Genomic DNA, 22871 nt, shown 5'->3' on the forward strand with positions numbered 1-22871 from the left:
TGAACCTTCCTCAAGTGTTTCATAAAACTCACTGGAAAATGTTAGTTTAGGGAATGTTTCTTGAAAAGCAATGCAAATGCCTCTCTCGGCAAACATGGGAAGAACATTTTGTACAAACATCTCTCCAGTGTCGTCTTCGAGAGATAACACCCCAATCCATATCCACCTGAAATGCAGCAGGAGCTGGAGAATCCCCTTATATTGATGAGACCCCTTTGGGAACATCTGATGGAGAAAAGCTCCTTGGATGTTGCTATTTGTCACAGGAGAAGAGCCGTAGATGAGCTAAAGATAATAATTTTTAAAAGAGGGAAGTGTCACAACATTAAGATATCAGGTTTCAACAAAACTAAATATTTTGGGGCTTTTTTTCTTCGATTAATGTTTATGGACAAGAAGGTTCCCCGCACCCCCCCCAAAAAAAATATTTCCATTAGGTTAATAGAATTAGAAGGGAGTGGTTTTGGAAAAGTTTTGAGGTAAGTGACTTTTAATTATACAGTGGTACCTCGGGTTACATACGCTTCAGGTTACAGACTCCGCTAACCCAGAAATAGTACCTCGGGTTAAGAACTTTGCTTCAGGATGAGAACAGAAATCATGCCCTGGCGGCGCAGCAGCAGCGGGAGGCCCCATTAGCTAAAGTGGTGCTTCAGGTTAAGAACAGTTTCAGGTTAAGAACGGACCTCCGGAACGAATTAAGTACTTAACCCGAGGTACCACTGTACAAGGCAGGTGGGTGTATATATATCAATTCATACAAAACATCAAATAATTTTACAATAACTGGACATAATAACTATACCATAAAAACCCTACAAAAAAAGAGTTAACATCAGAAATCAGGCAACTATGGTAGAAAGATGGACTCTTCATTGCCTACATAAAACTGATGGTATATAAAACTTTTCAGCAGACATTTACAAGTTGAAGCAGAAGACACCTGCTGAGTCTCTGTTGACTTTTGTGGAGAATGTGGCAAAATTTTTGAGTGACGCCATGAAATTACGCCCCTATAGATCTTTAGAGCCATCTTTGTTTCTCACAATGTCTGGGTGGTTTTATCCCAAAGTACCTCCTACTATGTTTTGCTACCTGTGTTGTGTTCTGATCCATATATACAATGCACTCTTTTTATGCCAATAAAGGAGATTGGGTTGAATTGCATTGAGTCAATACTGTGCAAATCGCTAAAAGCTTGGTTTCTTGTGGTAGTCAAATGAGCCTTGTCAACTCATGGAATGACAAGAGATGCTCCTGCGTATGATCTTAGTGACTGAGCTGGGATATAAGGCTTCAGGCAGTCCTTGAGGTACCCTGGACATAAGCTTTGTAAATTTGGGTGACGTATATATGCAGTTGGGATGCCAGTAATAGAACAGTGAGTAGAACAAGGAAGCAAATGTATGTTAGAAAGATATGGGAACAGGAGAGAGAGAGAGAGAGAGAGAGAACTAGGTGAAACACATTTAAGGTCAGCTAGCTGATTTAAAGGAAATTATGTCATACGGATTGGCCAGTAATGGTTGATTGATTGAATACTGTGTTAAGGTGATAAAAAAGCATTTTCCATTTCAAACAATGCAGATCATGGATCATGTTTCTAAAGCCTTAAGAAAGAAAGTCATTCCCTGTACAGGCAATGACTTTCTAATTGGCATTGGCAAATCTTTCTAATTAGCATTTATGGATATTATGTTTAGAGAGGAAATACTTCTCTCCACTGTAGCACTCAAATATCTACATGCAGCTTAAACACAGTGCTTCCCATACTGATTGCTTTGGAACTTTATTCTGCTGATTCAATTAACATTAGAAAATGTGATTTTTGTAAACCTTTGCATGAAATCAAAACACAAACCTCTCTCAGCAAACAGGGTAAGAATGTTTTGGACAAATCTCTCACCAGCAAATGTCTATACACCTAACTTACTTGTGGCATCTTGTACATAGACAGGACAGTTGACATGTAGAGACATAAGTCTGAGTTTGGTCCCCCAACGACTGCTACTGGAGTGCTCTCACCATCACACTTGTAGTTGGGGGTGAGTCTGCCCCATCCAGAGAGGAGTTCCACTGAAGCATGATAAGTCCAGCCTGCGGTGAAATGGCTGTTATATATGTGGCAGCCCAGTGTGACATTGGGTAAGATATAGGGGTTTTCATTGATCTCCTCTACAGCAAATACAAAGGCCATAATGTGCTGGTAGAGTTGTGTCACTGACCTGGAAATGAGATTCATATATAAAAATGCACAGAACTAAATTAAATCAGAGGTGAATGAAATTGATAGCAGCTTTTGACAACAAAAAACTGGCAAGACTGAGAGATAAAACTATGGCAAAGCTACAAGGAGCAACTGATGAGCTGGAAGAATTCACTTGATGAATTGGGAGAATACAAGCATATGGAGAAATGAAGCAACTCAGTGATAGAGCTGGGATTCTGGGAAACATAAATGAGGTTATAAATGGAGACATGGAGAGATTTCTGGGCATCTGTGGAATGGAGAGAGAAAGAGCTCTCCCTGTGACTTGGAGTGATCCCAGGTTACAAAACTATTAAATCCCTGGCATGCTTAGTGAAAAACAAAACAAAATGGAAGAAATGCAAATGGAAACGTAAATGGGATCAGGCTGGAAAAACATAGCAAATACTACAAGAAGTGGAAATTGAAGGTAAAGAACAGTGTGGACCAATGTATATTGAATATTGTCTCAATGCATGTTCACAGATGTGATACTCTTATACATACAGAGAGGGAAAGATTTATAGTTATTTAATATGGAGGCATGCTTGCTAAAATTGTTGGAGGCAAAGATGGTATGTTTAACTACTGAAAAACTATTGCTGACTTTTAACAATATTATAAATTGGGAACTGTTTCTGGGCTTGTTTGAAATTGAAGGTGAACACACAATAACTGGATTTCAAGATTGGAAAAATACTGGTTAATGGGAACTGGAATACTTGGATGTTGTGGAGTGAATGTCCTGAATCATTCTTTTTATGTAATTGACAGACAGAATCTGAAGCCCTTTTATTTTATTTTTTCTGTTTTTCTTTCTTTTCTTGTCTCCTTTCTTTTTCTATAAAGATATCTAGTAGTCTCAAAAAGACCAATGGATTCAGGGTGCAAGAAAGGAGATTCTGACTAAACATCAGGAAGAGATTCCTGATGGTAAAAACTCTTCAACAGGATAATCGACTCCCTTGGAAGGTTGTGGACTCACCTACATTGGTAGTTTTTAAGCAGAATTTGAATGGTCCCCTGTCATGGATGCTTTAGTTGAGATTCCTGCATTGCAGGGAGTTGAACTAGATGACACTCAGGGTCCCTTCCAACTCAACAATTTTATGATTCTATTAATATATGCACCCAGTGTAGGAGAATGTTTGGTAATATTGGCAGACAAATATGGATGTGTTGTTCCCATGAGCAGGAGTACCTATGCATTCACACCACTCAACTATACATAGCAATACTTTAGTTACTACTGAGTTCTGGAAAACTCAAAAAATAGAATGTGCTTTTCTTATATTAATTGCAATTTATTTTGAGTTAAATCCTGAGATATTTTGTAATTAAGGTTCTGTGTTTGCATTTGGAAATTTCACATATTCATCACACATTTACATGTGTCTCAGAGTCATGCTTCCCACAGCAATGTGCATGTATTTTTCTAGGGCAGAAGCTTAATATACCATTGCTGTTGCTACTACTATTATTACTTTTTTACTACAAGTCCTCATCCCATTGCTGTTGCTGTTGCTGCTGCTTGTAGAAATGATAAGATCAGGGGGAAGATTTTTAAAATGAGTTGAGGACATCGTAGTTCTCATTCTAAGGATTATCTAAAACTCACTAATTGAAAGTGATGAACCATTCCTTTCAGCATAGGTGACTGATAAACAATAAATGAATCCAAAACTGAAAATGGGAAATATGGCGGGGGGGGGGGTGTCTCTACACAAATAATGTGGAAAGTACTAAAAGCTGTTGATTTCAAAACAGAAATAGTTTAAAAGAGCTACTCACAATTGTGTGTTTGCTCACTACGAACAGACTCTGTTTATAGTTACCAATATTGATTGAGCAAATCTACCCTCAACCATAAACACTGGAACTGTTAAAAGGGGGGAAATGGTGAATAATGATGAAATATATGGCTTCCCCTCCTTCTTGCCCTTTCTATAACCTGGATGACAATTGTCATTGCACAGAGAAATGGGAAGCGACTGTCCATAAAAGAAAGCACAGAATATTTTAACATTCAAAAAATAGCTTTAGATAGTTTGTATGATATAGTTTCTATGATATAGTAAAAGCTATGGTTTTTCCAGTAGTGATGTATGGAAGTGAGAGCTGGACCATAAAGAAGGCTGATCACCAAAGAATTGATGCTTTTGAATTATGGTGCTGGAGGAGACTCTTGAGAGTCCCATGGACTGCAAGAAGATCAAACCTATCCATTCTGAAGGAAATCAGCCCTGAGTGCTCACTGGAAGGACAGATCCTGAAGCTGAGGCTCCAATACTTTGGCCACCTCATGAGAAGACTCCCTGGAAAAGACCCTGATGTTGGGAAAGATGGAGGGCACAAGGAGAATGGGACGACAGAGGACGAGATGATTGAATGGTTTTCTCAAAGCTACCAGCATGAGTTTGACCAAACTGTGGGAGGCAGTGGAAGACAGGAGTGTCTGGCATGCTCTGGTCCATGGGGTCACGAAGAATCGGACACGACTAAACGACTAAACAACAACAACATCACAAATGTGGAATATTTTGATTACAGGTGTATAATATGGTTAGCAAAGTACATCTCCTTACACATTGTCATCAAAGAGTTCAGCGGATGGGGGCTTCTCGAAGGTTGTTATACTTGAAGTTATATAAAGCTGTGACATAATGCCAGCAATGATGAGGTCTCCAGACTGATAATATTGGTGAAGAATAGGAAGAGGATCCCAGATGGAACATTGAGAAATAAGAACCTTGCACGCAACTGGTAGCAGCAGCAATAGTAACAAGTTTGCAAACAGTGCTATCTTGAAGGGGAAAATCTTAATTTCTTCCCATACTGTCATTTGAATGTCCCTGAATAACAACATCTGAGCAGAATAGCCACACATGTAGCTGACGCAAAACTGGAATTGCACAATTTAAAAAAATCAGTAATCAGACCGACAGAGCCCTGGCTCTCAGTAACACAGATTGAGAATGACATTGGGGATATTAATAACACCCAGCAGTCTTGGTTCATAATTCTGCATTTGTCCATTGGAATTCCCTAGCAGCAATGAGAAGAAGTAGACATAATTATGATTAATTTTGTAATTACAGGACACACCATAATCTGCTCTGGCTTTTAAGTTTTTTGTCACATTGCAAGAAAAAAACATGTTTTTCATATCTCACCAAAGTCTTAACTGGTGCTCCTGAATGGGAGATCGAGAAAGTTATAATGAGAAACAGTGGAAACAACAGTGGAAATTGGGACCACACACATGACACAAGTTCTACAAATGGATAACCGTTTTCTAATAAACCTATTTACTGATGTTGCATATAACCTTGAATAAATTCTAACAGGGCCATCTTTTCAAAACTTGAATACATCCACGATCCAAATTAAATATCCAATGCGTATGAGTAATCATATGTATTTCCCAATATGTATTAAGAGCTTCAATCAATTAAAATATAGCTTAAAATCAGATTAAGATCAAAGTAAAATCAGATGGCAGCCCTCTGGCCCAACTATTTACGCTGGTCTTATATGGGCCAGTTGGAAGAGCTACGGAGGTGGCCTACATGCAGGGTCTGATAGAAGGTTCTTATAAAGGGGGGGGGGTCAGGCTGGGCCCCAACCAAAGGCATGGTGGAGCAGCTGCATCTTGCAGGCCCTGTGGAAATAGGTCAAATCCTGCAGGGCTCTGGTCTCTTGCGACAGTGACCGCTCCCCGCTTAAAACGGGGGGCGCCCTTTGCGTGGACGCGCGCAGCCCCTAGATCTGGAGCGGCTCCAACAGCATAGGCTTGGTTTGCCTTCCCTCAGGTGGGATACCTGGAGGTCTCTGCCTACCTCAGTCAGTTGTCCAATCCCACCTGGGGGAAGCGTTGCCAAGGAGACCAGGCCAGGTAGGGGAGGGATTACCTGCCCACACAATAGAGGGAGGATCTTACCTGGGAATCCTCACTTGGCTCCAGAGCTTCTCCCACCCTACCCACCCTCAGTTAATGTCTTATTTGCACGTTAACTTTTCTTCACAGGTATGCGGGCGCTGCTACGTTAAGGTCGCTGTTAAAGGGCCGGAAAGGAATTTCCCTGCATTGGCAGGTTTCGCCTTTCCCGTAGCAAACTTTGGCGGTATCAGGCCTTGGGCGGAATCCTTTAGTTCATCTTCCTCTTTGCGGCGGCGATACCAGGGTTCCCAGTTAAAGGGGTTTCTGAAGGGAGGCTTTGACCGTACGCCGAAAGGTCGTCATTGCTCTCCCCTGTGGCGGCGGCGTAACGGGGGCGGCTATCTCTGCTTGAACATATGTTCTCCAGAGCCGGCCCATCCCCCCACACACACTGGATAACCCTGATGCTCCCTAGGTCCCCGGCTGGGGACTGGGGAGGGAGAACGCCCAATACCTGAGCCAAGGTCTACCCACATTTGAAATTTAATAAAGTTGTGGCCAATTTAATCCCATAGCACGTTGTATTGAGTCATTATTCCACATGACAGGGGGACCGCGCGGGATCTGGGGACTCCGCCTGTCCACGCAAAGTGTTCCACAAGGCTGGGGCCAGGGCCAGGTGAGAATAGTAATAAATGCCTTGGGATTTCATGAAAGAAATATCAACAAACCATTTGCCATGTCCTTTTCTGACGCAGAAAAGGCTTTTGATAATATATCTTGGGTACTCTTAAGAAAATTAATTGAAATAATGGAATCTGGAGAAAACCGGAAGAGCTATTACTGCGATATGTTCAGAACAATATGCAAATTTAATAGTAAATGGGATACTTTCAGAGAAATGTAGTTATGAAAGGTGCAATATAAGGTTGCCTACTTTCACCACTATTGTTTATTTTGGTTGTAGAGATCTTATGCAGTCAAACCTCGGTTGCCAAATGCCTCCATTTTGGAACGTTTCGGCTCCCAAATGCCGAAAACCCAGAATTAAGTCTTCTGGTTTTTGAACGTTTATCAGAAGCCAAACGTCTGGTGTGGCTTCCGCTTCAGTGCAGGAAGCTCCTGCAGCCAATCAGAAGCCGTGCCTCGGTTGTGGAAGATTTCGGAAACTGAACGGGCTCCTGGAATGGATTACGTTCAACAACCAATGTTTGACTGTAACAATAATAATCTTTTAATCTTTCAATGATAATAAATAATTATAAAATTGTTTATGTATGCAACAACTGCAGCAAGGATTGGAAAAATAAGTAGCATAACAGATCTGAAAGAAACATTTTGCTGGGTTTATGCTTTATGTAGAATGCTAAATGGGAGGAGTTCTGGAATCCCTGACTTCACAAGAGAGGTGGTTCTTAGCCAGTGGGAGGATGAAGCACCCTTAAGAAGTAATTGGAGAAGAGATTGGTATATGACAACACCAAGGTATCCAAACAGAAAAAGGTCTGGAGGGTGGAAAACATTCATTATGAGCTGTGTTATTTGCAGGGTCTTATTCCAGGGCCAAAAGGTCACAAAGAGGGGAAATGGTCAGGAGGTTTATGAAACTACAGATCGTTTTTCTCTTTGAAATACTAGAACTCAGGTTCATCCAATGAAACTGAGTAGCGGTACATTCTAGGGCTTTCTACAGGTGCTCTCTTGCCAGTGCCCCCTAATGGCTGTTTGGCCAATGGCAACCACCAGACAAGCAAGAGGTTCTTCAGATTCCACTGGACAGACTCTTAGGTGGAGACAAACGTTTATTAATTGGTAAACATTAGCAAAGAAATTGATCAGCAACATAGAATGGAGTCTAATATAAAGCCAACAGCAATGGGAATAAACTACAAAGTTGCAATATAACCAATAAGCAAAAAATCTTAGGCAGCAATAATTGTAATACAGAAAGAATAGGTACAGTTCTACATGTCTCTCCAGCTGATGGAGATTTGAAAGACTTATCTGGGACATTTCAGACTGGCTGACGGTCGTTCTCTTCACATTCCGGGCCCTGAAGATCCCAGGCTCCAGGGAGATCAGATTGGCCTCGACTAGAGCCAGGGCCTTTTCAGCCATGGCCCCAGCCTGGTGGAATGCTCTCTCACAAGAGACCAGGGCCCTGCAAGATATGACATCCTTCCGCAGGGCTTGCAAGATGGAGCTGTTCCACCAGGCCTTTGGTCGGGGTTCAGTCTGACTCATTTTCTCTTTGTATAAGAACAAGCACGAAGGAGGCTTCCCAGCCCGCTCACAGGTCCTTATAATATCAGTCGAAACAGTTGGTCCTGGCGTGTATTAACTGCTTTCAATTTTAACTTGAGGATCATCATTTGTCCAGTTTTAATTTTAATTTATTTGAATTAATTTTTGGATGCATTTTAATTGATTGCTTGTTTTATGCATATTGTATTGTTTATATGATGTTAGCTGCTCTGAGCCTGGCTCCAAATGGGGAGGGGAGGGTACAAATAAAAATTTATTATTATTTATTATTATTCTGGAATGGAACATAGAACAATGTATCAAGATCTCCCTGTCTCCTTCAGTTGCTGGCCCTTATATAGTCCATAGCTTAGGTCTCACACCACGCTGGCAACAGATGTAATTCATGATATAATTACATTCCCATCCTTTGATGTAATTATGTTCCCATCCTGTGTGGCCCTCATCCCACCCCCAAAGCCGTGGAAGAGGTGCTGACCATGGGAGGCCCAGCAGGCCTCAGGCGGTGCCACCCGCGTGGCCCCAAACCAGCCCCAATGCCAGGAAGGAGGTGCCAGCCACGGAAAGGCCTAAGCCAGCCCCACTGTGGCCCCAGTCCCCTGCCTGGCCCCGAGGGGAAGCCATGAAGGTGAGGAACACTTACCTCACCAAGAGCGAAATCCAGCGATGCATCCAGTAGGAAGAAAACAAAGCCCGTTGTCCTGCCGAGATGGGGGTGGGCAACGGCCAACCTGCACAAGGTGGGTGGCACCGGGCCAGGTAAGACCCATGAGGTGTCACAAACCCCGCCCAACTCCTGGAGGGGGTGTGAGCGGAATTTACGCTCCCATCCTTTCACTTCTCAAACAGCCACGTTCCTTATATTAAAGCTGCAGCTACTTTGGAAACCAGGAGCACCCCATTCTGTTTTATTCCCTGGCAATACAGGTGCCCTGCTCTGATTCATGGGCCCAGTTTGTCAATCCAAATCATGATCAGAAAATACAAGTCTTTGGCAATCCCATTTGCTAGCTCAGATGAAGAAGGAGAAGAGAAGAGGAGTTTGGATTTGATATCCCGCTTTATCACTACCCCAAGGAGTCTCCAAGCGGCTCACAATCGCCTTTCCCTTCCTCCCCCATAACAATCACTCTGTGAGGTGAGTGGGGCTGAGAGACTTCAGAGAAGTGTGACTAGTCCAAGGTCACCCAGCAGCTGCAGGTGGAGGAGTGGAGATGGCTTAATAAAGGAATTAGACAAGAGCCCTCTTTGTTCTTTCTTTAAGCCACAGCATCAGCTGTCAGGTTGGGTCTTTGCAAACAGAAAACAAAATGCCTCACCTGGAGAGCCTGTGTAACAGCTTCCCCTCTGCTGCTTTTCCAGTTCCAGCTCCAAAATCTTGCTAGATTCAATTGGATTTATATGCATCTCACTGAGACTGGATCTTGTACTCCATCTTTTCTGATGATCAGGAGGTAGTTCTATAATTAAATGTATATACCTTCCATCAAGGGTGGGGAACCCTCCAGATGTTATTGGTCTACAATGCCCATCGCCCTTAACTATTGACCATGATGCCTGTGATGGAGGGCATTGGCACCCAGGAACATCTGAAGACCTCATAGATCCCACACAATCTGTCAAATGGTGAACATCTTACTAGAGTTCTGTAAACTAGATGTCCGGGAGTTTAGAGAGGGATAGGATGCAAAATATGAATGTGCTATATTACCTGAAACAATTTTCAAAAATGCCTTGGAATCCATATAGAACATCTCTTTTAGTTTAAAACTGAGACTGATCCAGCAGAAGAAAAAGAAAGATATTTCAGTTATATTGGACTCAACAACTTCTTGACTGATGGTCTCATACTGATAGACGCCACTCTGTACCTAATGTGTGCATAGTGTTATTCTACATTTGTTGTTGTCTTATTCTAGTTTGTTATTCCACAGACAAAACTGAGAGGATGGGGAAGCCAGCCCTCTTAAAGCGTGCAGCATTCAGAAGACATGCAGTGTCCAGAAAGCGTAAAAGAAAAGAAAAGGAAACTGGTGATCTGTATACAGCACAGTCATATGGGTTGAGGTTTCTCATAAAGTAGAGGAATGCACGGGAAAGGGAAGTTGATGGAGAGACGGGCAGGGAGTGGAACCGGTCATGTTGTGCCAGGGAGGAGTGCAGAGAAAAGCCCACACAGTTCTTTGGGTGCCAGAGGTCCACTAAGCCCCATAGAAACCCCAGGGGTGAGCCCACTCTTTGCTGCTGGCTGTTGTGTTCCTTTAGTGTGTTCAGTCAGGAATGGCTGTACAATTAGGCAGAATGAGGCAGTTGCCTCAAGTAGTAGGTGCTGGGGTGGGTAGAGATGTGTAGAGCAGGGGGCAGCAAACTTTTTTGACAGGGGGCCGGTCCACTGTCCCTCAGACCTTGTGGGGGGTCTTGAATTATTATTTTTTTAAAAAATGAACGAATATTTTGAAAAATAATAGTGAACGAATTCCGATGCACACTGCATAGAATTAATCCGTTCCAGACTTTTAAAAACAAACCCTAAAACAATTTAACATGTTTTTGCAATTTAACATGAATTTTCCTATCTAACGAGACCATTGAGCCATAAAATGAAAGGAATAAACAATGTACTGTACTGTAAAATAAATAAGGCAGTATTGCAGATGATAAAAAATTAAAATTATTTTTTTTTTCTTACCTGCACTGATGATAGTCGTTGTTTGGATGTGGGGTCCTCACCTGGGTTTGATGCATAGCTATCAACTTTTCCCTTTTCTTGCGAGGAATCCTATTCGGAATAAGGGAATTTCCCTTTAAAAAAGGGAAAAGTTGACAGCTATGGTTTGGTGCTGCGTTGTGGCCTGCTGGGCCTCCTGCTGTCGGCACCTCTTCCGCGCTTTGGGGGTGGGATGGGGACCCTCCTGCTGGCAGTGGAGGCCAAAACAGCACTGTGGCGGCAGCAGGGCGAGCTCTGGACTGCGGGAAGGTCTCTGAAGGCCCTCCCACCCTTCGCAGCCCTCCCACCGGCAGGGATTATCTTGGCGCTGTGTTTCATTGGTAGAGCTGCTGCGGCATCAGCTCTACCAATGAAACACAGCGCTGGGGTGAGGGATGACCCTGTCACTGCGTTGGCTCTACCAATGAAACACAATGCTGGGGTCAGCCCTCATCCCGGCACTGCGTTTCACCCTCAGACTCTCGGAGGGTCCTTAAATGGCCTTGCGGCCAGGATTTACAACCCTGTCAGGCCTGACTCGGCCCGCAGACCGTAGTTTGCTGACCCCTGGTGTAGACCACACAAACTGCACTGCACCTCCTCAGCTAGTCTGCTGCCCCATCAGCAGCATAGAAATAGGAGCCAATGACCAGCCCAGCTCAGCTTGTGTATGTGGAATTGTGTGAATGGAGGGAGCATCTTGTCATTTGCCTGTGGGGCAGAAAGTAGTATCAAAGGCTACTGTCTTCTGATCCAGACATTGGTCAGAAAAGTTTCCTCAAGCAGCAAGGCATCTTGCTTCCTCCACCTGCTTATTCTTCCAAGTGCCCACTCCTTGAACAGTTGAGTGTCTCTGGCTGATGGCTGCCACAGCACATGGAAACCCTTTTCCCTGGGGTGGGAATGGTATGTTGACTATTGATGGCTAAAGCAGAATTTTCTTTCTTCAAGCATCAGCTTTTCACGAGTTGGTTACTTTCTTCAAATCTCCAACGGGTGAAAGATTGATCGTACTTGAGATTTTCATCTTTACTGTCATGACACTGCTGATTTACACGCTATGTAAGTACATAATTGGTGTACGTTGATACTACTGTTGTGGGCTTTGCTTCAATGCCAATAGCATTTGCAAAAAAAGATGGCAGGATCCACCTTCCCTTTACCCCTTTCATCTCTCTTTGATTTCCAGGGGTGAGTTACAGCTGTCACCCATTGAGAGCAATGACAATGTTTTCTTCTCCCTGAAAAAGTGAGTTCCAGCACTTGGAAGAGAGGCATAGGCTAACACAAGTCCCTGGGACACCCTGGACAATTTCCTTTTCCAGTTTGCAATTCTCTCCTTCCTGATCTCGCCACCCTGCCCTGTAGAGTTCCCAAAGCAAGGAAGAATTGGACTCTGATTAATAAAATGCACACGAGGCTTGACCAGCAAGACTCTGGGAGGAGTGTGTATAATAATAATAATAATAATAATTCTCTCCACCCCTTGGCCCAGGTCGTTTTATTCACAAAAGAACTTTTTACACAGTGTTCGTAAGAACCAATCAGATTTCCTCTGAGCATTTCAAAACCCCCACGTGGGGACAAAGTTAAAAGTTAAAACTACAAAGAGCTAATTTGAGCATGCATAGTAGTCCAGAGTAAATAAAAGAGGAAGCAACGAGGAATGCTTTTAGGAAACCCCGGAGGTCATAAACAGGAGTAAACAGGAGAGGAAGGATAGGTAGTATTTACCATCTCCTTGTGAAAGATTAACAAACTACATCAAAGCTACCTTCTAGCTTCATGACCCAGGATGCCTGATGAACAACTGGCCTGTGTTTAGAATGCTGATACGTGCCTGTCAGGCAGAGAAATATCAGAGACACAGATCAGAAATCATATCAAAATGGCTCAAAGCCAGTCAACGCAATGCTTTCATTGCTGACACAAATGGCTTGCTCCATATTTTTTATAATTCCTCATAGCAATCCCACCTGATCATTACATGCCCTCTGCTAGAGCTCCAGTCCCATGAAGGAAAGTGCTTGGGGGAAACAGGCTGGGGAGGCTAAGGCCATGGCCAATGTGGGTGGGTCCAGAGCCTTCCTAAATATCGAGATATATGCAGGGCTTTTTTCAGCTAGAATTAATCAGGACTCAGTTCTGGCCCCTCTCAGGTGGGTGCCCCTGCCATTCTAAGAGAACAAGGGAGGCATTCATGGTGTGTTCCGGTGTCTCTTTTTCTAGTAACATAGCACTGGATAGATGAACACACGGCCTACTTGCCTAGATAATTCGTTTTAAAAGGGGACTCCAAAGTAAGCAAAGCTCAGGGGGAGGGAACCAAATGACCAAGAATTTGCATATTTTAAGCATGAGGCAGCCTGGCAAACGCAAGTCTGTAGGACAAAGAGGGCAGGTGTATCTAGACACCCCAAAATCTAAAGCTCTCTAAGGAAGGCCAACCATCTGGTGACAGAAGTAGCAGGCCAAATGGAAACAGGACTTCTGACCACCAGGGCAGCTTAAATCAAGGCATGGGAACCCTCAGTCTAAGGGCTGAGAGCAGAAAATATTAATTGAACTCATTTTCATGTTTTTATTGATTTGATTTTTTTATTTGTCCTTCTCCATAAGGTCCCGGGGCACGTTTGTTGTACAAGTCAGCAATTTAAATTCAATATTAATAGTAGTTTGAAACCAAGTATCCCCTTCCCCAGTTTATCAGACTAGCGTGCTAGAACACAATTTCTTCATTTCTTTTCTACCTACTTCCTTCTTAGATCAGAAGGAACTGCAAAAAAGGCAGGAGTTTCAAATGGCAGTGGATATGATTCGAACTGTTCTGGTTGGGATTGATCCAGTCTATATAGACAAGGAGGGTAAGCATTTTATATGAACACCCACACTTTTGCTGTAACATGTTTAAATTAAACAGAGTTCAATTCATGTAGTTCACTTTGGGATTCAAATTGTGTGAGCAAAACATATATTCAATGAAACTCATCACCCCACAGAGTTTAGCACTTTTTCATTGCTCAGCAGGAAGAAAAGCAGATGGTTGTGATTTTCACATCTCCCCACTAGAAATGCTGTCCTCCCCCATCAAACTGTAATTCACAATGTTTGTGCTAGTGCAAGATTTTAGCACTAGCAGAAGGGAACGTTCCCCCCACTTCTCCTTCATGCCATCACCAAAGCTGCTCTCCTGGGGTGAACGGGACTTCAGAACAAATTGGAGGGAAGGGGGCTGAAGATTGCATTGCACAAGGAAAAATCCTTGCGCTGACACAATGTCCTCCTTAGAATTATGTGGAATGCAACCCAGAATTCAGCAGAAAAAGAGTTTCGGTGCCTCTATTTTCTTAGATCTCACAAAGCATAATTGAAACTGCGAAGTATTCTTTGTATATTTGGCTTTTCTGTGGGACTCAAGGCAGGAATTGGTTTGTAACCCTGTGATTCCCAGCAGAAAAGGAGGACATAGGAGGGGAACATTAGAGATACTTCATGAGCCACTTTTAAAATAATAATAATAATAATATAGTAATTTATTATTTATACCCCGCCTATCTGGCTGAGTTTCCCCAGCCACTCTGGGCGGCTCCCAATCAGGTGTTAGAAACAGTACAGCATTAAATATTAAAAACTTCCCTGAACAGGGCTGCCTTCAGATGTCTTTTAAAGATAGGATAGATGCTTATTTCCTTCACATCTGAAGGGAGGGTTTTTCACAGGGTGGGCACCACTACCAAGAAGACCCTCTGCCTGGTTCCCTGTAACCTCACTTCTCACAGGGAGGGAACCGCCAGAAGGCCCTCAGTGCTAGACCTCAGTGTCTGGGTAGAACGATGGGGGTGGAGACGCTCCTTCAGGTATACAGGACCGAGGCCATTTAGGGCTTTAGAGGTCAGCACCAACACTTTGAATTGTGCTCGGAAACGTACTGGGAGCCAATGCAGATCTCTCAGAACTGGTGTTATGTGGTCCCAGTGGCCACTCCCAGTCACCAGTCTAGCTGCTGCATTCTGGATTAATTGCAGTTTCCGGGTCACCTTCAAAGGTAGCCCCACGTAGAGCATGTGGGAATAGGATAGGAATAGTGGGTTGCATGGGTCTTTGGTCTGATCAAGCTGCAGGATTCTTCTGAGGCTTTTCATTGGTGATCTCAGCCACAGAGAATCAAGTCTGCCCTCATATTCACAAGAACCCCATCCTGGAGCTCTGCTTCTTGTTTCAGACTTGAGTGTTTTTAAGTGTTTGGAAATGGTTTCCTGATATTTGCAGATTGCTATTTCAGATACTCCTGCCTTAAACTGTTTCAAATCTTTTAGACTTAGAAATACTTGCTGCAGCTCAAAACATATCAGAGGAAATGCGGTATTTTGCCAATAAAAATGATGAACTGCAAAAAGAAATTGGTAAGCTATCCTACGATGCTGAAGAATTGTAGCACAGTGGGAACCTGACCTGAGTCTGCACCAGCTGAAAGCCCCTCCTCTAGCTGAAAACTCTTAGAGCCGCCCTAGGGAAACAGCAGAGATATTCAGATCAGCTCTCCTGAACTGTTGAGATTTAGCTTCTATTGCGAGGAAAGACAAGCCCGTCATCAGAAAGAAGCCCTCATGCCCACTCACACAGTGAATTGACCCCTTGGCCACTGAATACATAATTGGTAAAGCGATTATAAAATTGTCTATAAAGCTTTAGATGTAAAAGCAAAGAATGGGAATGAATGCCTATTACCTTACTTGTACATTTGTTGTTTAGTCGTTTAGTCGTGTCCGACTCTTTGTGACCCCATGGACCAGTGCACGCCAGGCACTCCTGTCTTCCACTGCCTCCCGCAGTTTGGTCAGACTCATGTTTGTAGCTTCGAGAACACTGTCCCACCATCTCGTCCTCTGTCGTCCCCTTCTGCTTGTGCCCTCCATCTTTCCCAACATCAGGGTCTTTTCCAGGGAGTCTTCTCTTCTCATGAGGTGGCCAAAGTATTAGAGCCTCAGCTTCACGATCTTTCCTTCCAGTGAACACTCAGGGCTAATTTCCTTAAGAATGGATAGGTTTGATCTTCTTGCAGTCCATGGGACTCTCAAGAGTCTCCTCCAGCACCAGAATTCAAAAGCATCAATTCTTCGGCAATCAGCCTTCTTTATGGTCCAGCTCTCACATCCATACATCACTACTGGGAAAACTATGGCTTTAACTATACGGACCTTTGTTGGCAAGGTGATGTCTCTGCTTTTTAAGATGTTGTCTAGGTTTGCCATCGCCTTTCTCCCAAGGAGCAGGCGTCTTTTAATTTTGTGACTGCTGTCACCATCTGCAGTGATCTTGTACATAGAAGCAAGCTAAAGATGGTTAGCAGCAAAACACACATTTTGTGAGAGTTGTATAATGCCATTTCCCCTCTTTCACTTTGTCTTTGGGAAATATCATTGCCTTTAAAGACATATGCCAAAACCAGGCCTAAACTGAAAAGGATCCAGAAAATCCTGATTGAAATGGATCTAGAAAATCAGTTTCCTCCAAGAGCACCTGGATCTGGTCCACAACCACCCGCTCAAGAACCTTGACCAGGAAGGGGAGATTAGCAACTGACAGTCAGTTACGTAAATTTTCTGAGCCCAGGGAAGATTTCTTAAGGAGTGGTTTTACCACTGCCTCCTTCAATCTGGATCTGGGACGCGGGTGGCGCTGTGGGTTAAAGCCTCAGCGCCTAGGACTTGCCGATCGAAAGGTCGGCGGTTCGAATCCCCGCGGCGGGGTGCGCTCCCGTCACTCGGTCCCAGCGCCTGCCAACCTAGCAGTTCGAAAGCACCCCCGGGTGCAAGTAGATGAAGGTAAACGGCGTTCCGTGTTCTGCGCTGGCTCGCCAGATGCAGCTTGTCACGCTGGCCACGTGACCCGGAAGTGTCTGCAGACAGCGCTGGCTCCCGGCCTCTAGAGTGAGATGAGCGCACAACCCTAGAGTCTGTCAAGACTGGCCTGTACGGGCAGGGGTACCTTTACCTTTACCTTTTACCTTCAATCTAGGGTTCCCCTCCCCGCCTCCACAGAGAGCCTAGAGAGAGAAAGAGAATTTTGATAAGCCACAGCTACTTCCCCTCCCCAGTCTTCAAGTCTGCCCTGATGTTGTCCTGAGTATCCAGGTGGAAACAAATAGGTGAGGCCCCTGAGGTTCAGATAAGGCCTGTTAGGGGACATGCATCTTTTGTCTATTCCCTCAAATAAAAGGTTCTTGACTGCACTCCCAGCTATGCCCACCCAGGTATTTACTGCAGCATCAGCATGGGCTGAAGAGTTAATGTTGTTCTTGTTTTAATCTTCCTGAGCTTCCTAGATGAATATATGTTATCACATGGCCACAGAAATGAACTTAACAAAAATAATTGAAATCTGCACAGACATACAAGGTGGTTCCCATTAAATTCCCTATTTTTCTCTCTCTACTTCCTCCATACATGGCTTGACTCAAAGATATCCTTATTGAAAACTTGAACGATGGCTGGGTTATATATGAAAGGACCTTATATTGGTTTTCTAGTGAGGTAGCCTCATGGATGGATGCCCAGAAAAATTGTGAGCTGGAAGGCGCCAACCTCATTTCTGCGGAATCAGTGGAAGAACAGGTGAGCATCAAAGCTGAGTATAGGAAAGGTAGGGGATCTTCTTGAGCTAATGGGCTCCTACCATCACTATCCATTTAAGAAGGTTACATTTACCTGTATGCAGCCAAGACAGCAACTCCATCAGTCAAGCCAAGGGGTGGGTGAGGCAGGGAGCAGCTGCTACCATCTGGGACTAACTAAGGTTTCTTGGAGCTGCTGAGCTCTAATAGAATGAAGCTGGCATTCAGGAAGGAGGTTTTGAAGGGAGCGAAGGAGGAGATACTTGAGGGGCATCTATCCCTTGGCTTGCCGGTAAATTCTTCCTCTACTCTGTGAGATGTACTGAGTGCTTAGAAAGATAAGATAAGATAAGATAAGATAAGATAAGATAAGATAAGATAAGATAAGATAAGATAAGATAAGATAAATTTATTGTCATTGTCCGTATATACACAGTATACACAACAACGAAAATCAAACACCCACCCAAAGACCGTGTTCACATACACATTTGCACGTATCTCCAACACTCTCATCCTATTCAGACATAATCTATAAAAAACATATCATACTCCAGAATGTAACATAACCTATTAAAGGCATAACATAACCTAAAAACCTGTCTCATTCCTTCCTACTCCCTGCTTGCTATTTCTTGCAACTGGCCCTGAGATCATTATTTAGTGCAATCAGAGCTCTTGGATAGAAACTATTCAGAAGGCGTGTGGTTCGTGTTTTCATTGTCCTATATCTTCTGCCCGAAGGCAACAGTTCAAAGAAGTTGTGAGCAGGATGGGTGGGATCTCTCAGGATATTGTGTGACTTCTTCAAAGTGCGAGACGTGAAGATCTCATCCAGGGTTGGTAGTTGGAGCCCAATAACATTCTGGGCAATTTTAATTATTCTCTGTAAAGCTTTTTTATCCGTTTCAGAGCTGCTCCCATACCACGATAATATACTATAGGTTAAGACACTCTCGATGGTACTGTGATAATAGGACAGAAGTAGGTGCTGAGATAGATTCAGTCCCCTGAGCATTCTCAGGAAATACAACCTCCCCTGCACCTTCCTCGCAACCATATTAATATTTGCAGTCCATGAGAGGTCCTCAGAGATGTAAATGCCCAGATATTTAAAACTACCAACCCTCTCCACCTCCTCGCCATTTATGTGCAATGGTAAAAATACACTTTTCTTTCTCCTAAAGTCAATTATGAGTTCTTTGGTTTTTTTGGTGTTAAGCATAAGATTGTTTTCTTTACACCATTGAATTAACCCCTGTACTTCTTTCCTATAAGCAGTCTCATCGTTCTCACTAATGAGCCCCACCACTGTTGTATCATCCGCAAATTTGATGATTGTGTTGGACTTATACAGTGGGGTGCAATCAAATGTGTACAGGGAATAGAGAAAGGGACTTAGCACACATCCCTGAGGGGCTCCTGTGCTTAATACTAGAGTAGAAGAATAGTAAGGGCCCATTCTCACTGTCTGCGGCCTATCAGTCAGGAAATTCCTTACCCACAGACAGATCTTCTGATGTATACCCAAATTGGTCATTTTAAGAAATAACCTGTCTGGCAGAATTGTATTGAAGGCAGAACTGTAGTCCACAAACAACAGCCTTGCGTAGGTTCCCTGTCGTTCTAGATGACTCAGTACAGTATGGACAGCGATGGAAATAGCATCATCAGTAGATCTATTTCTTCTGTATGCAAACTGGAACGGGTCTAGAGTGGATGGAAGACCAGCCTTAATATGATCTAGCACCAATCTCTCAAAACAAGAAGGCTTTGCTCACCACCCTAACCCTCTGGCATGACAGTATCATGGAGATGACTCCAGAGGAGCTTGCAGGGTAGATCCAGTGTGGTGTAGTGGTTAAGAGAGCCAGTGTGGTGTAGTGGTTAAGAGCGGTAGTCTTGTAATCTGGGGAACTGGGTTCACGTCTCCGCTCCTCCACATGCAGCTGCTGGGTGACCTTGGGCCAGTCACACTTCTTTGAAGTCTCTCAGCCCCACTCACCTCACAGAGTCTTTGTTGTGGGGGAGGAAGGGAAAGGAGAATGTTAGCTGCTTTGAGACTCCTTAAAGGGAGTGAAAGGCGGGATATCAAATCCAAACTCTTCTTCTTCTTCTAGATCCCTCTCCCAGAGCCTTAGCCCTGGCAGAAGGGCTACTGGGGTGCTACAGGGCATAGACATGGGTGAGACCCCATCATCATGCCATTAAGCATACCACAACCAGACTGATTCCAGTGTCTCTGGAACCAACCAACAAACATGGATGCAGAAACTGGAGTATTTGCCACACAGGTCACTGTCCCACTAGATGGCTCCAAGACCAACTGTTCTATGGCACAGTCATTAACAGTATTTGGAAATTTTAACTCTGTGCCATGACTGGAATACATATGTAGCCAGTCTTGGTGAGGGCAGGTAAAGTTACCCTTCACTACAATATTTCCTCTTTGGAATGCTTCCTTGATTCCATCATCATCATTCATTATCATCATAATGTTGATCAGGGGGACTATACCACATCCACTGTATGAAATTATTATTGGTGATGGGAATACTATGTATAGTTTTGTTCACTGCTTCCAAAAAAAATGTGGGTAGGGTCTTCAAAGGTGACACCTGTTCCTTTTAAAATGTGTTTGTTTTATGCCTGTTGAATTTCTGTAAAGGGCTGTAGTCTCCCAGAGAAAGGGTCATTGTCTTAAAATATTTTATTTGTTCTTTCTCCACCCCTTCCCTAGCTTTTTGTGAGCACTGAAGTACAAAATCTTAAAAAGGTTTTTTGGATTGGAGTCTTTAAAGACAAGGGAGGGACATGGAAATGGCTGTCAGGGAAGATAGCTTCAGAAACGTAGGTTTTTGAAGAAATATTTGTTAATGACATACGTTCCAAAAAGTTTCAGATTCTGATTACATAATTGATCCATTTGCACTCCAAATATATTTTGCCATGCACTTTTCTCTACTACCAAAGATCTACATATGTACTCCTCCCCATCATTATCCAGGTGAGTGACTGCTTCTTCTCCCTAGGTTGCAGAGGCAGGAAGGCTACTCTTCCTGCTTCTCTAGACAAGTGAATGTGCTGATTCAGAAAAGGGTGAAAACATGCTTTTAAATGGTTTGTGCTGCTTAGCTCAGCTTCAAAGGGACTTGTAGGAACCTAAAGCTGAGCAACACTCTCTTTAGGAAAATATTTCTACAGTTTATTATTGTTATTATTATTAATTTTATTGAAGTTTTTATCTGTACAAAATAACAGAAAGAAAGGTTTACACATATGTACATGTTAGTAACACAAAGCATCCCCCCACCTCACACCCCCACCATTGGTTCGACATAACTCGAAATGTGAGTTAAAATCTGACTTCCTTCCACCGTTGCTTGACCTTAATTCTATAACTTATCTTTACAGTTGTGTTGTTATATTGTATTTGACAAATATTCTGATTTTACTTGCATTTGTAACCTTTCCCCTTTACAAACTTTGTTCTTTACATATCAATATTTCTGTACCAGAGCAGTTTTTTTTCGTATATTCATTCATGAAACTCCATTCTTTTATTAAATTTTGATTTGTTTGACCTCTGATAGCTGCCGTCATTTTGGCCAATTCAACAAATTCAATAAGTTTGATTTGCCTGTCTATTATTGTGGGTATTTTGTCTCCCTTCCAGTTCTTTGTTATAAGAACTCTTGTGGCAGTGGATGCATAGAAGAATATCCTTTTCTTATTTATGGGGATGTCATTTGTTATTAATCCCAGAAGATATGCTTCTTAAAAGATACGTTTCCAAGTAATAGTAGAAGGCATGGGGAGTGAGTGAGGAAGTAGACATCCAATCTTGATCGATCAGTGCTGCTGTTTCTTTTCTTTTCAGCTACTGGAATTACTATGAGCCAAATAGAGAACCGAACCACGACTGTATTGCAATGTCCTTTGATTGCTACTACAACAAATGCTGGATGGCAGTAAAATGTGATCTACCAATAAACTATGTTTGTAAGAAGGTGCCTAAGGATACTTGGCTCTAAGAAGACACCTTAAGATGAACGTAACTGGATCCCATGATCACTACACAAAAACAAAACCAAGAGATCACCCACCCCGCTGTTTTAATGCACAATCCACACTCTGCCACCTACATTTTGGGACTCTCTGGTATCAGCCCTCAAAAACCACCTTGAAAAGACCTTATTCTGCAAGCTCAAATGTAGATGACTACAGAAATAAAGAATGGAAGGATCCAATTATAGCCAGTTTTCCGTTCAATGCATTTATTTGCAATGCACACCAATATTTGTTTCCTTACTCTGTGTGTCTGATGCCCCATTGCCTCTTCTGATCTGCATGCTCACTAACTTACAGGGCACATAAGGGCAACCGGTGAGTTCATAGCCTGGGGGGTGGACACCGTAACTTTTTCATCCCCGGTGGTAGAATCATAGAGTTGGAAGGGCCCCTGAGGATTACCTAGTTGAACCCCCTGCAATATGGGAATGTGCAGCCGTTACTTATGGGGCTTGAACCTGCAGACTTTGCATTATCAGCCCCACGGTCTAGCCAATTGAGCTCTTCAGTGTCTTGATGCAGTTGGGGACTGGATCAGGATCAATAAAGCAGCTTTGTCTGCTTCACCAAATGCAGCCATTCCTGGGGACCCACAGGTTGAGAACCGCTGACATACATAAATGTATAAAGCACATGTCTGAAACTCCACAGAAAAAAGTCCTGAAACCATTTTGTCTCTCCCAAATGACCTCAAATATTTCTCTGCAAGGTCGAAGGAAATGGGGAGCCTCCCCATTGTCTCTTTGCTCACAAATCCTTAACACATCAATCACTGTTGGAGTCAGCTGCTGCGACTGGCTTCCGTTTCCTGCCAAGGCAAGAAATATCCTGAAATATACTCAGAGTCGCAGAGTGATTTCATGCTCTTTATTCAGCTCATAGTGGTGAGGAGGAATGAATAAATGTCCCCTCACAGTATCTGCTTTATATACATTATTTACACAATGGGCTGCACATGATTGGCTAATTCTGGAATTCTACTGTAAGCCAATCAGGTTGTGGATTCACTTCTATCTGGAGCAGGATTGGGTGGTTCCTGCCAACCAATCATACTGCTGCATTGTTCTAGGACCAATCAGACTGCTGC

General features: G+C 43.2%; 1 protein-coding gene across 11 annotated transcripts; it reads left to right on the forward strand.

Annotated features, from left to right (window-relative positions):
* The first annotated feature begins 7537 nt into the window (after positions 1-7537).
* On the forward strand, positions 7538-21968 carry LOC308465818 (asialoglycoprotein receptor 1-like). Of its 11 annotated transcripts, XM_080986105.1 has the most exons (9): positions 7540-7613; positions 9321-9531; positions 10328-10426; positions 12052-12162; positions 13866-13964; positions 15417-15503; positions 17563-17714; positions 20454-20563; positions 21594-21968. In XM_080986105.1, the coding sequence occupies exons 3-9, from the start codon at positions 10342-10344 to the stop codon at positions 21745-21747; spliced, it is 798 nt and encodes a 265-aa protein (XP_080842231.1). In that variant the 5' UTR covers positions 7540-7613; positions 9321-9531; positions 10328-10341; the 3' UTR covers positions 21748-21968. The 11 variants fall into 11 exon arrangements, with proteins under 11 accessions (XP_080842227.1, XP_080842234.1, XP_080842236.1 ...); XM_080986101.1 differs by lacking the exon at positions 9321-9531 and having other exon boundaries at positions 7538-7613; XM_080986108.1 differs by lacking the exon at positions 9321-9531 and having other exon boundaries at positions 7538-7613; positions 12058-12162.
* Positions 21969-22871: the final 903 nt, after the last annotated feature.

This window comes from Podarcis pityusensis (genome assembly GCF_964106645.2).
Source record: "Podarcis pityusensis genome assembly, chromosome: 16".
In the NCBI taxonomy this organism is placed as follows: domain Eukaryota; kingdom Metazoa; phylum Chordata; class Lepidosauria; order Squamata; family Lacertidae; genus Podarcis; species Podarcis pityusensis.